Source organism: Sus scrofa, chromosome 1, assembly GCF_054392235.1.
Source record: "Sus scrofa isolate SSC_HxYL_T2T_F1_AM1 chromosome 1, Sscrofa_HxYL_maternal_Yorkshire_Landrace_v2.0, whole genome shotgun sequence".
In the NCBI taxonomy this organism is placed as follows: Eukaryota; Metazoa; Chordata; class Mammalia; order Artiodactyla; family Suidae; genus Sus; species Sus scrofa.
Window position 1 is genome coordinate 100647538 of NC_139383.1, and position 17935 is coordinate 100665472.

General features: G+C 35.5%; 2 protein-coding genes across 2 annotated transcripts; one reads left to right on the forward strand and one right to left on the reverse strand.

The window, feature by feature from the left end:
- The first annotated feature begins 9401 nt into the window (after window positions 1-9401).
- Window positions 9402-10352, forward strand: LOC100519942 (olfactory receptor 9G4-like). Its single transcript, XM_005660903.1, has one exon. The coding sequence runs from the start codon at window positions 9414-9416 to the stop codon at window positions 10350-10352; it is 939 nt and encodes a 312-aa protein (XP_005660960.1). The 5' UTR covers window positions 9402-9413.
- Window positions 10353-12761: 2409 nt separating this feature from the next.
- Window positions 12762-13697, reverse strand: LOC100519759 (olfactory receptor 9G19-like). Its single transcript, XM_003122780.1, has one exon. The coding sequence runs from the start codon at window positions 13695-13697 to the stop codon at window positions 12762-12764; it is 936 nt and encodes a 311-aa protein (XP_003122828.1).
- Window positions 13698-17935: the final 4238 nt, after the last annotated feature.

Here is a 17935-nt window from a genome sequence, read left to right on the forward strand (position 1 = left end):
CAATGGATGGAATCAGCATTTGTGCTGTCATCTCAATTGTGCAGTTATACAAGACTGTCTATGCCAGTCCTGTTTGCTTCCAGTTGGGCTGGCTCATATGTCTGTGTTTAGCCATTAGCTCAGGTGGGGTTTGGATGATGAAGAATGGACCCACTCACATGTTTGGGGTCTAGCTTGCTGTCAGCTGAGGTCACAAAGAGAATGCAGCCAGATATCTTATTATCCAGCAAGCTGACCCAAGTTTATTTACATGGCAGTGGTAGGATTTCAAAAATAAGAAAGGAAACATGCAAAGCTTCTCGAGGTTCAGGCTTGGCATCTACAGGATGATGCCTATGCTGCTATAAACTATTTGCCCAAACAAAATACATGGCCATCACAGACATCAAAGGTAGAAAAACAGAATTTACTTTTGAAATCAGGAAATCAATTAAAAGTTCTTTTTTTTTTCTTTTGCAATATATCACATAGATCTTTGGTTTGTTGTTTAGTTTTGCCCTCTTTCTCTTTTAAATGGTGGAGTTGTTACAAAATATCATGTGGTGGATTTCCAACACAATTCTGTTTCATACAAAAGTCAGAATGATGACTATCTGTCTTTTAATAAAATGTTCTAAAGCTTTTGTTAAATTTATTTATTTACTTTTCCCAAGATTTTGTAGCTTTCAGTTTAAAAGTACAGAAGGAATGATTTTGTTACCAAACAGTACTTTGAGAGGATCTTGTCTTTAAAGATTTCTTGTATCCTGGGTTTAAATTAGTTTATAAATACACATTCCTGGTTAGAGATTAAACTGAGATTCTGAGTCATGTCTGTCAGGGTAAGGTCTCAGTTTATACAATTCCTAGTAATTTTTTCAAGAGGTTTGAATACCTCTTTCCTGCCTTTCTCAGATAATTGACCTCAACCTTGAGCAAATAGTTGATTGGGGATTTCAGAGATTTCTCTTAAAAGGGAGATTTTGCTCCTTTTCAATCCATTCTGTGAGCCATAGCCAGGGTGAACCTTAAAAATATAAACATGGTTATGTTACCTCCTCATAATGGAAGTGTTTCCATTTGTGTCGGTTTAAAGACCGAAATCCTTACTATGGCTTCCACTAAGCTTTGTGAGCTGATAACTCTTGTGGCTCATCCATTGGCACCTTCTTCCATCTCATCTTTAGTTAACTTCTCAGCCTCTTTGCTCACCACTCTCACTCATGTGAGGGATATATGTTCTCTTTTGTAATTCATTTTTTAAAATTTTGATTTTATTGGATTACAGTTGATTTACCATGTAGCATTAGTTGCAGGTGTTCAGCAGAGCAAATCAGTCATACATATAAATATATCCATTCTTTCTTCCTATATAGGATATTACAAACTATTGAGTAGATTTTCTTGTACTGTACAGTAGGTTCCTGTTAATCGCCTGTTTTAAGCAGCCATGTGTATATGTTACTCCCATCCTCCCAATTCCTCCCTTCCATCCATGGTTTCCCCTGTGGTAACCAATATATTGGTTTTGAAATCTGTGAGTTTGTTTTTGTTTTATAAATAAGTTCTTTTGTATCTTTTCTTAAGACTCCACATATAAGAAATATAAGTCTTTATCTGTCGGATTTACTTCACTTAATGTAATAATTTCTAAGTCCATCCATGCTGCAGCAAATAGCATTATTTTATTCTTTTTTTGTGGCCAAATAATATTCCTTCATATATAGGTACAAAATCTTATTTATCCATTCCTCTGTTGACGGACATTTCAGTTGCTTCCATGTCTTGGATGTTGTAAATAGTAGTGCAATGAACATTGGGGCGCATGTATCTTTTTGAATTGTGGTTTCCTCTGATGATTTATGTTCTTTCTTCTCATGGAAATGCTCTCTTGTTTCTTGTTCCCCCTTCAATAGGCCGGCATTTGGACTCACTTTTCAGGATCATTTAAATATTTCATCTTCTGAGAAGACTGAGCTTAGCACAAAATTCATTTTTTCTGTTATTTGCCTCTTTGGGTGGAAGTAGTATAACAGTAGTAATTAGCTCTATCCAGATATTTCCATCGCCCAATTATATTTTATTAAAGAGAGTTTAATAAGTCATATATATATATATATTTATATATAAATATATATATATATATATATATATATTTCCCAGTGTAGACAAGTGATAACATAGCACAGAAAGTTTGTAATAGATATTGAGATGATAATACATTATTTTGTAGGTTATCAATGTAATAACCATACATTTCTGGCAAGATAATTTATTCAAGCCTGAATAGATATAGAAGAAAAATATAAATGTAGAAATGAAATGAGTCATGTAGAAATGAGTCATGGTGAGAAAAGGCTTATGAAGGTAAATTAAAGCTGACTTATGAAACTGGGTGAATGAATGACTAAAGCTTCTTTTGTTCTTTGCATGCTAATAAGAAGAGATCCATTATATAGTAATAGCTGGAGTAGTAGAATTGTCTTCAAGGCTTCAAGCTGCTTTTACCACATGCCATCCATGGAGTCACAATCTATCTTAATATCATGGGCTGCATGAGAAAAATTCAGACATCCATACCTTACCTCCTAGCAAGTGGAAGCACTAGACCTCCAGATAAAAGAATCAGGTTTGCATTCTAGCTGCAACACTGACTCTTAATTGGCTCCAAAGTAAATGTTTTAAACATCAGGGTAAATCACAGTCCTCTGTGGGTTTTGGCTTTCTCCCACTGCCTTTTTACCTAGGAGGACATCAGCTCTCAAGCTACTGGGGCCTCAGTCCTAACTCTGTAATGTTTTGAATTAAATAATCTCATTTTAGCTTCTCTCTGAGAGCTTTGGAGCTTTGAAACATCAACTTAGAAATATTCATGCTTTCTCAATGAACCCTTGACAACAAAGTTGGGTTCTTTCTAATGGTCTTAGGCCACCTTATAAAAAATGCATCAAATACATATATAAATTTCATGTCACCTGGAAGAAAATGGAAAACAAAGCATTCTTTAAAAACAATTTAAAAATATTTTATTAGATAAGGAAATCAGGTTCTCAGGGGCCACAGTATTGCTTTAGCTTGAGCAGGAAAGAAAACAGTTCATCTATAAAAGACATAAATGGTTTAACAGTTGAGAGTATATGCTCTTGATAAAGAGAATTCTGGGATCAAACACCAACTGTCCTGCTGGCCAGTTCTGTAACCTTGGAAATGTTTTTAAAATACATGATGATCACGTATAGAGTTGTGGAAAGGATTAAGTGAGTTAAGATTAGGGCTTAGACTATTAACTGGTATATAGTTTGTTTCTCTATTAATATATGCATGCATGTATGCATGTATATATGTAATTTACATGTATTTTATATATTTATATTCATATATATATGTATAAATTTTCTAGTTGTACTAATAGTAGCAAGAATAGTAAAATATACTGCTATTTGTATAACTATCAGAAAGAGAAAATGCCTAATGTGTGTTCTTCAGGATATATGAAAGTATTTATTTCATATATATACTTCACTATGTTCCAAACTGTGATGGTGTTCTCATGTATACCTCCTTTTTTTAATTTTTATATTTTAATTGAAGTATAATTTACCAACAACCCTGTTATTTGCAGATAGACATCATAGGCATTTAATATTTCTATATATCACAAAATGATCACCGTTATAAGTCCAGTTATCATCTGCCACTGTACAAACTTATTACAATATTGTTAACTGTATTTACCATGCTTTATATTCCTTACATTGCTATGACATTTATTTTGTAACTGGAAGTTTGTTTCTCACCTGTTTTACTCATCCCACTACCCAGACATCTTCCCTCTGGCAAGCACCTGTTTGTTCTCTGTATCTATAAGTCTGTTTCTGTTTTCTGTTTTCTTTTTCTTTTTGGCTTTTTAGGGTTGCACCCGTGGCATATGGAGGTTCCCAGGCTAGGGGTTGAATTGGAGCTGTAGCCACTGACCTATGCCACAGCTATATGAGATCTGAACTGCGACTGTGACCTACACTACAGCTAATGGCAACATTGGATCCTTAACCCACTGAGCAAGTCAGGCACTGAAACTGCAGCCTTGTTGGATTTGTTTCTGCTGCACCATGATGGGAACTCCTGTTTCTGTTTTCTTTTGTTTGTTCATGTTTTATTAGATTTCACAATTAAGCAAGATCACATAGTATTTGTCTTTGTCTGACTTACCCTCTAGATCCATTCATGTTATTGCAAATAGTAGATTTTCATTATTTTTAATGGCCAAATAATATGGCATTGTTTCTATGTGTACCACATCTCCTTTATCCATTTATCTATTAGTGGACAGTAAGATTACTTCCATATCTTTGCTATTGTAAATAATACTGCATAAACAGTGGGGTGCATACCTTTTTGAATTAGTGTTTTTGAGATAATTACCCAAGAATATAATTGCTGGATCATATGGTAGTTCTATTTTTACTTTTTTGATAAACATTCATACTCTTTTCCATAGTGAGTGTACCAATGTACATTTCCACCAGTTAGTACACAAGAGCTCCCTTTTCTCCACATCTTTAGCCAAACTTGTTATTTGTTGTCTTTTTGATAATAGCCATTCTGAGAGTCTGAGCTGATATCTCATTGTGGTTTTGATTTACATTTCCAAGTGATTAATAATGTTGAATATCTTTTTATGTATCTGTTGGCCATCTGTATGTTTTCTTCGGAAAAATATCTACTCAGGTCCTCTGCTCATTTTATTTTCCTTTTCGGCTACACCCACATCGTATGGAAGTCCATGGGCCTGAGATTGAATCTGAGCTGGAGCTGAGACCTACATCGCAGCTATGGAAAACAATGATTCTTAACCCATTGCACCAGGCCAGGGATCGAACTGGTAACTCTACAGAGACAAGCTGGATCATAAACCCATTGTGCCACAGGGGGAGGACCACTCTGCTTTTTTTAAAAATTGGGTTGTTTGGAGGTTTTTTGATGTCGAATTGTATAAACTCTTTTATATTTGTGGATATTAATTACTTATCAGATATATTATTTGCAAGTATTCTCTTCCATTCAATAGATTGCCTTTTGGTTGGTAGTATCCTTCACTAGGCAAAATCCTTTTAGTTTGACGTCCCCCCCTCTTTATTTTTTTTGTCTTTTGAGGGCCACACCCGTGGAATATAGAGGGTCCCAGGCTAGGGGTCTAATCAGAGCTGTTGCCACTGGCCTGTGCTAGAACCACAGCAATGCTGTGACCTACACCTCACCTCATGGCAATGCTGGATCCTTAACCCACTGAGCAAGGCTAGGGATAGAACCCACAACCTCATGGTTCCTAGTTAGATTCATTTCTGCTGAACCACAACAAGAACTCCTGATGTCCCATTTTAAAATTTCTGTTTTCATTTCTTTTTTTCTGAAGAGATAGATCTTAAAATCTATTACTAAGACTTATGCCAAAGAGTATACTGCCTATGTTTCCTTCTAGAAATTTTCTGGTTTCAAGTCTTAAGTTTAGGTGTATTCCGTTTTTAGGGTTTTTTGTTGTTTGTTTTTGTTGTTGTTTTATATGGTAAAGAAAGTTGTCCAGATTGATTCTTTTGCTTGTACCCGTCTAGTTTTCCAAACACCATTTATTTCAGAGGCTGTCTTTCCTGACATGTATATTCTTGCTTATCTGTTGTATATTAATTGAACATGTAAGTGTGGGCATATTTTCTAGACTTTTTATGCTGTTCTGCTGATATATGTGTCTACTTTTGTGCCAGTATCATATAGTTTTGATTACCATTGCTGTCTGGTATAGTTTCTAATCAGGAAGCATGATAACTCCAGCTTTTCTCCAGTTTTCTTTCTCTAGGACCTTTTGGACACTTCAGGACCTTTTATATGTGTTTCCATATACATTTTAGAATTATTTGTTCTAGTCTTGTGAAAAATGCCATTGATACTTTGAGATTGAACTGAATCTGTAGATTACCTTGATTTGTATGGCCACTTGAACAATATTAATTTCTCCAGTCCATGAGCATAGCATATATTTCCATTTGTTTCCATTGTCTTCAATTTATTTTATCAACATCGTGTAGTTGTCTGAGTAAAGGTCTTTTGTAATTTCCTTGGTTAGATTTGTTCCTAGGTATTTTATTGTTTTTGATGCAATTGTAACTGGGACTATTTTCTTAAATTCTCTTTCTGATAATTTGTGTATAGAAACACAACAGATGTCTGTATATGCATTTATTTATTAGATTTAATAGTATTTTTTGGTGGAGTCTTTAGTGTTTTCTACATACAGTGTTTCTTATATCGTGAGAGTTTTACTTCTTCTCATCCAATTTGGATGCCTTTTATTTCTTTTTTTTTATAATTTTTTTTTATTTTCCCACTGTACAGCAAGGGGGTCAGGTTATCCTTACATGTATACATTACAATTACATTTTTTCCCCCACCCTTTCTTCTGTTGCATCATGAGTATCTACACAAAGTTCTCAATGCTATTCAGCAGGATCTCCTTGTAAATCTATTCTAAGTTGTGTCTGATAAGCCCAAGCTCCCCATCCCTCCCACTTTCTCCCCCTCCCATTAGGAAGCCACAAGTCTCTTCTCCAAGTCCATGATTTTCTTCTCTGAGGAGATGTTCATTTGTGCTGGATATTAGATTCCAGTTATAAGTGATATCATATGGTATTTGTGTTTGTCTTTCTGGCTCATTTCAATCAGTATGAGAGTCTCTAGTTCCATCCATGTTGCTGCAAATGGCTCTATGACATTCTTTTTTATGGCTGAGTAGTATTCCATTGTGTATATATACCACATCTTCCGAATCCAATCATCTGTCACCTTTTATTTCTTTTTCTTGTCTGATTGCTGAGACGAGGACTTCCAATATTATTTTAAAGTTAGGTGGCAAGACTGAGGATCTTTGTCTTGTTCCTGGTCATAGAGGAAAAACTTTACTATTTTTACCATTTAGTATCATGTTAACATATTGTTTAATTGTGGTTGCTAAAATTTTGTCGAAGAATTTTTGCATTTATGTTCACTGAGCATACAGGAGTGTATTTTTTTTTTTTTTTTTTTTTTTTTTGGTGGTGTCTTTGGTTTTGGTAGCAGTGTGTTGCCGGCCTCTAATAATAAGCTTCAAAGTGTTCCCTCCTCTTCAATTTCAGGGAATAATTTGAGAAAGATAGATGTTACCTCTTTAAATATTTGGTAGAATTTCTCTGTGAAGCCATATGGCCCTGGACTTATTTCCTGTGAGTTTTTTGTTGCTGATTCAATTTCATTACCAATAATGAGTCTGTTCATATTTTCTATTCCTTCCTGACTTGATCTTGGAAGATTGCTTGTTTCTAGAAATGTATCCATTTCATGTAGATTTTCAAATTTGTTGGCATGTAACTGTTCACAGTATTCTTATGATTGCTTGTATTTCTGTGCTATAGGTTGTAATTTCTTTTGCACTTCAAATTTTACTTATTTCCTGATGAGTGTGGTTAAAAATTTCTCAATTTTGTTTATCTTTTCAAAGGAACAGTTTTTAGTTTCAGTAATTTTTTTCTATTGTCTTTTTTAGGCTTCACTTTTCTTATTTCTGCCCTGTTTTTTATTGTATCCTTCCTTCTACTCAGTTTGGGTTTGGTTTGTTCTTTTTCTAGTTTCTTTATGTGTATTGGCAAGTTGTTTATTTGAGATTTTAGCAACACAATGTCTTTTGAATTAATAATATACCCCATTTATATTTAAAGTAGGTATTCCTATGTATGTTCTCATTGCCATTTTATTAATTGCTATAGGATTGTTTTTTTAGTTGTCTTTTTTATTTCTCGCTTCTTCTTTTGCTCTCTTGTGATTTGATGACTATCTTTAGTTTTATGTTTTGATTCTCTTCTTTTTTTGTGTGTGTGAGTCTACTCTAGGTTTTGGTTTGTGATTACCACGAGGTTTATATATATTATGTATACATGATATATGTCATTAACTATTATTAATTGTTTTTAGTAGATAATCTCTTAAATTTGAATGTATTCTAATAACCCTACAGTTGTACCTCTTCACCCTTTCACATTTAATATTTTTGACATCATATTTTACAACTTTTGCTTGATATATTCCTTAGCCATTTACTGTGGCTAGAGATAATGATCTACTACCTTTATGCTATGTCTGCCTTTATTAATGAGTACCCTTTTAGTAGAATGTGCTCCCTAAAATGGATTCAGAAAATATGAGATTTTTCAGATGTCTTTTAGGATTGGAGTGTCTGTTATATACAGTCTTCCGGTTCTCCCAAATGTAAACCCACCTGGTTTTTGAAGCCAGATGTCCTGGGGGGACTTCATCTTTTCATGCAGGACCCCCAGCTTAGGGAGCACTATGTGGGACTTGGACCCCACGTTCCTTGAGGAGAAACTTTGCAATTTTGATTATCCTCCTCCTCATGGTCACCTACTTGAGGGTGTGTGTTTGACACTATCACATCGTTACCCTCCTATCCACCTCATAGTTATTTCTTCTTAAGATGCTCAGTTGTGGAAAATCTTTTCTTCTCATCTTGGTGCTATTCTAATCCATAGTTTTTCTGTCAATATTTATAATTTAGGTATGTGCATGGGAGGAGTTGAGCTCAGGGTTCTTCTACTCCACCACCTTGGTCATTCCCCAGCCATACTCAGAAGCTGACATCACCGGTTAAAGGCATTTTATCTTTTCTTCGTTGGTGGTAAGTGTTAGAAATTTCCCTGTAAAATGATGCTTTATTGTTTCCCACTAATTAATATGTTATATTTTTATTTTCATTCTCTCAATAGTTTCTAAGATTGCTTAATTTGTTTATTTAGCTTTTAGGTCCCTTCAGAAGATTATTATTTATTTGTCAAATATTTGGGAATTTTCCAGAGATCTTTCAATTACTGGGTTCTAATGTAATTACATTGAAGTCAGAGAATATACTTTCTGTGACTTGAAATATTTGAAATTTATTGAGACTTTTTACAGCTGCAAATATAGTCTGTTGGTGTTCAGATTGTTGTCATTGATACTTGCTCTGTAAATAGTAGCAATTTCAGTTGTAACTATGGGAGAAGGTAGGCTCAGTGTCTTCCATTTCTGCCATACTGGACACACCTCTCAAGTGTATTTTCTTTAATCTATCAGACAACCTGTAGGGGATCACGTTTTTTTCTCACCCATTTGGTAGGAATGAGGGTCTTTTGCTATATTAAGCAATTAATTGAAAGCTCTACAATCAACATGAGGTTCTAACTCCAAGTCCAGTGTTTCCCAAGTCTCAGTGAAGTTCTATCATTCTAGAGAGTAGGGACAAAAGTCCACAAGCCTCCTAGCAATTGCTGATTTAATTGTTGCTTAATTTCTTTCAATAAAACATTATTAAGAGATTTTTCCCCCCTCATATTTATTAGGCTTTCTACTCTGTGGACATGGAAGTTGGAAATCATACCATCCTGACAGAATTCATCCTAGTGGGCCTCTCTACAGATCCCAAGTGGAGGTTGATTCTGTTTGGAATATTTCTGATGTTCTATTTGCTCACCTTATCAGGGAATATGGCCCTTGTTATCTTAATCTATATTGATTCTTACCTACATACACCTATGTATTTTTTCATCGGCAATCTGTCTTTCCTAGATTTCTGGTACACCTCTGTGTACACCCCCAAAATCCTGGCCATTTGTGTCTCAGAAGATAAGCGCATGTCCCTGGCTGGATGTGGTGCCCAGTTTTTCTTTTCCTGTGCTGTAACCTACACTGAGTGCTATCTCCTAGCAGCCATGGCCTATGACCGCCACATGGCAATTTGCAACCCTTTACTTTATTCAAGTACCATGTCCAGTTCTCTCTGTACTAGACTTGTTGCTGGCTCCTACATAGGAGGGTTCTTGAATGCCATAGCCCATACTACCAACACTTTTCGCCTGAGTTTTTGTGGCAAAAATATCATTGACCACTATTTATGTGATGTTCCACCATTGGTAAAAATGTCTTGTACAGACACCCACATTTATGAAAAGGTCCTCCTAGGTCTGGTGGGTTTCACGGTCCTCTCCAATATTCTTGCCATTCTGATCTCCTATTTCAACATTCTTCTGGCTCTTCTGAGGATCCGTACAGCCTCAGGAAGATGCAAGGCGTTCTCCACCTGTGCTTCACACCTCATCTCAGTGATGCTCTTCTATGGGTCCTTGCTCTTCACATATTCAAGGCCAAGTTCTGCCTATTCCCTGGGGAGAGACAAAGTGGCATCTCTCTTCTACACTGTGGTCAACCCATTGCTCAACCCTCTCATCTATAGTGTGAGAAATAAAGATGTCAAAAAGGCCTTCTGGAAAACAACTCACACCATAAGACTTCAGAAATGAAGGCTATCTTTGTTGCAGAATGCTTTCATTGCATTTTCTGAATTAGTGGCTTATAACCATGTTTGTAACATTGCAACCTTTCAAGTAAACACAGCATATTGTACATAATGAAAACTTGATCAAACCATTTTTATTGTTAATCAATACTTTTTGGGATTAAACTATTTTAAACCTATAATATTGGGTTGTTTGATGTTATACAATATTGTATTTTACTACTTTGCAGTATGAGGTTTTCATAAAACTTATTTGCTTGTTTTTTGGGGAGGTCTTTAAAAGAAAAAGTGGATTTGGATGGCTTTCATGTACATCTTTGTCTCTTGCTGAGCAAACTTGATTAATTGAGAAATAAGATTTAGAATTGTTAAGCTCCTGGAAATCCACTCAAAACTTGACAGCTATTTATTTTTAGTAAGTCATTCTTTCAAACTCCTTCATAAAGCTCTAATTGAGTATATTATTTCTTTGGAAACCTTGTATCTTCTACAGTAATGTAATATTACACAAACTTTTATGTTTTTAGATTATGAAAAAAAAAACTTTTTAAATCTATAGTGAAATATGTGACTTCAGGATTGCATATCACCTTAAAAGAATGATCACTTAATGTAGAATGTAGAGTCTGCCATGCCAGCCCTTGGTCACACACCATTTATTTCTCAGATAGGAAAATATCATCAGGTGGGACAAAGTGACACAATCAAAGCAACAAACAAAAGTCCCATCATATTCATGTTTTACAGCTCCATGTGTAAAACATGGCAGGTTTAATTGATTTTTTTCATAACTTGTGTGTAATGTACAGTTCTTTTTGAAAATTGGATCTGCATGTCATTTATAGTACTTTAATCATTGTAAGGAATGACAAGCTTCATTACTTTTGGAAGAGTATGGATTCATCTATATTCATGACAAAGGTAGTGGACATTTAGCCTCCAGATATTTACTTTTATTGCTTAAAATCTGATGTTGACTCTCAAAAATACTTTCATGACTATAAACATAGTTTATAGAAACTGTAAACTATAAAATTGCAGATAATGTTGTTTCTGAAAACTACAAGTAATTTGTTGTAGAATATCCTTGAATGTCTGTTTTCATTTCCACTTATAGGCATAAATGATAGCTAGAGAAGTGCAAAGAAGAAACTGTGATTCCTATCTGGAGTTGTAATCATCGGACAAGTTATTAAATTACACACTTATCCTGACCTTTTTTTTTTTCCAATTTTTGGTATTTGCATCAAGTAGTTTATGTTTTACCTTGAAAAAAGAGAGTAAGTTCAATCAGACTTCCACCCCCAATGTGAATTTGCCTGACAAGCAAAAGGTAATTTCTTGGTAGCATCCACCTCGGGATATTATCCTAAATTTGAGCATGCCCTGGTATTGGCTCAAACTTTCTGATTGATTGCTCTGCTCCCCTCCCCATACACAGTATAGTCACAAAAGTAGCTTTTAAAATATTTTGAAAGTGGTATATGTAGATCTATATTTATGGACTATACCATGAGATCATTAGCTAGTGGGAAATTTTCTTCAACAGTCAATAATTGGATGGAAAAAGAGAGAGGAAAACCAGAAGAAAGTGAGGCACTCTCTTTTTTCTTGTGAAAATAAGTTAATACACATCCCTTGATAAGTATTGCAAGTAAAATAGTTTGGAATGGCATTGAAAATGCACAGTGAATTTTTTTTCATTCTTTATTTCCTTTGTACCATCTAAACACTTATAAATGGTTAATGTTTGAAAACACTCTTTATAACAACACTACAAATTATAGAATATTAGCTACATGTGACAAATAAGTAGCTTGTACCTCATAAATTAGAATTTGTTATTGAACAATTGCAGCTATTGTTGTTACGAGCACTTTTATAAAATGGAGTTAAATAAAAATTGTAGAACCCATAGTTGTAGCCGGTTTACCATTTGTACTAGCTCTGTCATTTCCAATTTGATTTTTCATCTCGGTTTATATTCCAATGTCTCGACGCCCTCTCTTTTTCCATCACAAAATTCTTCACATTCCTCATTTTTCCATTACCATGTAAGAGTTTCTTCCCAATACTTTAATGCTTGTTGATAGGGAAAAAATATAGGGATCTATCTAAGGGAGATAGTGAAGTAAAATTTAATCATTTGGAATTCCAGAAGTGATATATACTGTTCATACTGCCTTAAAACCTTATATAGTTTTTTAAAAACTGTATTACTATTAATTTGAATCTATCTTGTAGAGCATATTATAGCACTTTCACTAAAGCAAAACAGACGAATGTAAGAAACATTATATTTCTCATTGGATTTCATTAAATAGAAAAACAGGTGTTTTAAAATACTTCTCCTCAAGCTTCCCCTGAAGTAGTCTGTTTTCACAGAGCATTGATTTGAGAGAGAGATGTCAATTTATCCTTCAGTTTGCATAATCCTGAAGAGTTTTTTCAGAGCTCCTTTCACGTCTTTATTCCTCAGACTGTAGATCATGGGGTTCAACATAGGGAAGAGCACAGTGTAAAATGTAGACACCATTTTGTCCCTCTCAAGAGAATAGCTGGAACTTGGGCGGGAGTAGATGTAGAGGATGGAGCCATAGTACAAGGTGACAGAGATGAGGTGGGAGGAGCAGGTGGAGAAGGCTTTGAGGCGGCCCTGGGTGGAGCGGATCCTCAAGATGGTAGTGATGATGAAGAGGTAGGAGGACAGGATGAGCATGGCAGGGGTGATGACATTGGAGGCCAGGAGGAAGTAGAGCATGTCCTGGTAGGTGTCTTTCACACCACATGCCAACTTGACCAGGGGTGGGACATCACAGAAAAAGTCGTCAATCATATTGTCGCCACAAAAATTCAACGTGAATGTGTTGCTGGTGAGTATTATTGCATTGACAAAACCTCCAATATAGGAATATGTAACCAGAGAGCAGCATAGTGTCCTTGACATGGCCTGAGCATAAAGCAGGGGGTTGGCAATGACCACATAGCGGTCATAAGCCATGGCAGCCAACAGGTAACATTCACTGTAGGCAAGCCCAGCAGAGAAGAAGAACTGGGCTACACAGCCAGCAAAGGAGATGCTTTTGTCTTCAGAGATGCAGGTCACTAGGATCTTGGGGGTGTAGACTGAGGAATACCAGAGATCCAGAAAAGACAGATTCCCAATGAAAAAATACATGGGTGTGTGTAACCTGGAGTCATTACAGATCAACAACATGAGGGTGGTATTTCCTACCAGGCTCACAGAATAGACACCAACGAAGGCCACAAACAGGACCAACTGCATCACGGGGTCTGTTGTGAAGCCCACCAGGATGAACTCAGTGACAGTGTGATTGCTTCTTTCCATGGTTTAAAGAGACCTCACCTGCCAATATAAGAGCGACATCTTTATTTATCTCAACCAATACCAAAGGGCATTCTCTTTTATAAGACTATGAGATATGGTCAAGGCTATGGTTATTAGAGTAAGAAAGATCTGGGCAGGAAACTTGGGTGATTTGGGCCAGTGATGGATATTTCTTGAGTCTGCATATTTATTTCAACGAAATACATTTAGTAGTAAGAAACCTTAATGCCGTTTGGGGTTTTAGTCATTTACGAAGTAAATTCTTCAGTCCTTGATGTCCAGGCATTGGGATATAGCAGTGAGGCTGACAGAGCTGACCCTTATTCTACAGAGCCTTTATTTAGAAAGGAAACCACATAATAAATAAAGGTATAAGTATAGAGATATTTTGAGTTCATGTTGGCTGATATTAAGAAATGAATATTAGATGAGGGAAAAATTGGGAAAGGAGCTAGTTAAATTTAGACAGAGGAAAAAAAATCCATTTACCATTTTCTAGCTACAAATGGAAAAGTTGTTCAGAGCCCATGAGCTGTGGGTAAGTCCCCACGGTTTGGAAGGTGGTGACATGTGAAAGGTCATAGAATAGGCCACCCTGGCATATGCTACTTTGGCATAAGAATTATTTTGAACTAAAAGCATAAAAAAACCAGCAGAATCCTAAAGGACACTCTGATACCCCCTTTGATTCTTGAAAATAGGAGATAAAATTCTTATGTGAGAGCTGTCTTCTCAAAACCTGGAAAAAGAAATACTTTTTCAATGACAGGAAAATGAGATCAAAATAATTCTACAAAATGAGACCTTGTTAAAACAATTATTTTTCCCTTTTTCATCTCCATTGCAGCATGTATCATTACTGTATTCCTTTTTATTGCCTATTAATATTCCTCTATATACTTGTGCCATTTTTGTTTACCCATTTATTCATCATTCATCAGTTGAAGGGTATTTTGTTTCATCTACTTTTTGGCAATTATGAACAGTACTGCAGTGAACATTCTTTTACAAGTTTTGTGTAGAGATGTGTTTTCATTTGCCCTGTGTAGACACTAGGAGTTGAATTGCTGAGTAATATGGTGAATCCCTATTTAACATTTTGAGGAACTGAAAACTACCACCCATGTCAGCTGTACTATTTTTCAATCCCACTAGCAAGACATGAGAATTCCAGTTTTCTCTTATTCTCCTTAAAACAAATTGTCTATCTTTTTGATTTTATTGATGTTTTTGTGTTAAAAATATCATAATATTGTGTTTTTGGTAGATTTTTAATGACTAATAATGTTAGGTGTCTTTTCATATATTTATTGACTATTTGTTTTCCTTCTTTGGAATAATATTAGATTAGAATGTGAACATTTTTGAAGGCATTAGCCTATGTACCAAAACCATGAACCTAAGAGTTTATTTTTGGATTGTCCATTAGGTCACTGATCTTTACATCTATCCTTATGCCAGTACCTTTCTGTCTTAATTACTGTAGCTTTGTAATAAATCTTGAAATTGGGATATGTGAGTCCTTCAACTTCGTCCTTAATTAATTAATTAATTAATTTTAATTTTTATTTATTTTTTCTTTTTAGAGTGCACCTGTGATGTATACAAGTTCGTGTGCTAAGTGCTGAATCAGAGTTGAAGCTGCAGGCCTATGCCACAGCCACAGCAACACCCTATTGGAGCCCCCATCTGTGACCTGGGCTGTAGCTTGCAGCAACTCCATATCCTTAATCCATTATGTGAGACCAGGAATCAAACCTGCATCCTCATGGACACCATGTTGGGTTCTTAACCCACTGAGCCACAATGGGACTCCCTTTCTTCTTTGTGAAATAATGTTATATTCCTTCTCTTCCTCCTGTACTTCTGCTATTTTTCCAACATTGCTTCTCCCTGTTCAACTTGTATAAAAGCGTTTTGATTTTTCCACTTTAGGTCTTTATTTCCTTATGACGGCTTCCATGCAATGTAAAACATCTATTAAATAAATTTGCATGCTTTTCTCCTGTGAATCTGTTTTATGTCAATTTCTCAGGCTCAGCCAAACACTCTAAGGTAAAATTTTGCCCCTCTTCACAGTTTTCTTCCACAATCACAGAAGAAATTCATCCCTTGGTTATTCTGCAGGAGTTTTCAACATAGGCTTTGGCATATTTACCACAAATTCCAGAGATAAAACCAAATTAAGAATCAGGGTGAAGTGTCAGAGTGAAGACCAACAAATTAAGACATCTGGTTATGTCGAATTAAAAAAGGAAGTAACTGTAGGTCTTTTGCTGTCTAAAAACCTGGGGCTTAGCATTATTTTCTGGTTTTAATAACTAGTCATGAACAGTTCTCAAAAAGACACATCATAATTTGAAGTCATCTATAGTAATAGTTGTGAATTCTATCACATTCAGAAACTTATGCTTTATAACAAATATTTTTAATGTCTCCTTTTTATTCCTAAAGTGAAATTTATAGTTAATACAACATTTTGGTGCTCTGGGACCCCAAATCTGATTTGAAGGGTTTTTTCCAAACATACAACAGGCAATACTCTGGACATCAGCAAGGTGTCCAAGAATTCACCTCAATCCTGATGCTCTCTACCCAAACATAGCGTCAGGTTCCACAGGAAAAGATTCAACCCCACATACAACTTCAGATACCACTTGCAAACCCAGTTTGTTACCTCTACTTCTGACCAACTTGCTTGTCAGAGGTTTCCAGTGTCTCTTCTTGGGTTTGATTAAATTGCCAGAGAAACTCACAAAACTCAGAGAAATGTTTTGCTTACTAGATAACCAGTTCACTATAAAAGGATAGCGCTCAGATACACCTGGATAGAAGAGATGAATGGGGCAAGGCGTGGGGAAAGGGCCCAAAGTTTTCATGCCATGTCCAGGAGTGCCACCCTTCCCACACCTCCTTTTGATCATGAACCCAGAAGCACTCTGAATCCTGTCCTTTTGGGTTTTTATGTAGACTTCATTACATAGGAAAGATTGTTCAAATCCCTGGCCCCTGGCGAGGAATTCAACCCTTTGCTTCTTTCCCCTCCCTGGAGGTCAGAGCCAGTCACAAGACTGGTTTCCTTGACAACCAGCCCCTATCTTTAAGTGATTTCAGAAGTCAACTCATTAACATAACAAAAGACACTTATTTTTTAAGATCACTGTCAACACTTAGATAGTTCCAAGAGTTTTAAGATCTATGAGCCAAGAACTCTGGAAAAAGACAAAATATATAGGAAAAATATATTTGGCCATCCAGATGACCAAAAATATTTTCATTTTAAATCACAATTTTGCAATTACCTACCTCACTAATACGTATGCAAATATATACATATATATATAAAATATATCTTAAATCTAATATAAAGGGGATAAAAGAGAAAGATAGCTTATAGTACCATTATTACATGGTAATAATGATATGATTACTATAAAATACCATGAATTTCAATATGTAAATTCTGGAACACAGTGCAATGTATATACATATACGTAAAATCATTGTGAATGTGTTAGTAACTCGTATACAAAGCATTGCATTTATATTAGTGATGAGATATTTCTGACAAGGTGACTAATTCTTGATAAAGGCCAAAACAAAACAAATGGCAATCATTACTCAATTTTGAATTTGTAGACTAGTAGATACAGAGCACAATCTTGCGAAACATAAATTGTGTATTTTTGTAAAGTGGTAAACACATAATTGTAAAGACCTTTTTTTCAATCATAAATGTCCATCTAGACCTTGGATTTAGAGGGTGGTACATTTTTATTTGGATGGGACTATCCATGGATGCAAAACATTTTCATCATTGTCTACTATGTACTACAGTCAGGAGGGTCCCTGATATTTGTGACTATTAAAAATCCAACTGTTTATTTAAAAAAAATGTTTCCTAAATGATATTATCTGGCATTCCCATCGTGCCTCAGTGGAAATGAATCAGACTGGAGTCCATGAGGACTTAGGTATGATCCCTGGCCTCTCTCAGTGGGTTAAGGATCCAGTATTGCTGTGTGCTGTGGTGTAGGCCAGCAGCTATAGCTGCAATTAAGGCCCTAGCCTGGGAACTTCCATATGCCATGGCTGTGGTCTTACAAAGTTTAAAAAAAAAAGAGATGTCATCACTTCTTTGATAAACCCCACAACTTTGTATTTTACTTTGTGACTCTTCATTAAATTCTTCTAGGAAATATGTGAAGAAATAAAAAATAAAATAACTGGAGAATACC

Excerpts from the sequence above, each read along its gene's own strand:
- LOC100519759 (XM_003122780.1), bottom strand. The coding sequence starts at position 13,697 with ATGGAAAGAAGCAATCACACTGTCACTGAGTTCATCCTGGTGGGCTTC.
- LOC100519942 (XM_005660903.1), top strand. The coding sequence starts at position 9,414 with ATGGAAGTTGGAAATCATACCATCCTGACAGAATTCATCCTAGTGGGC.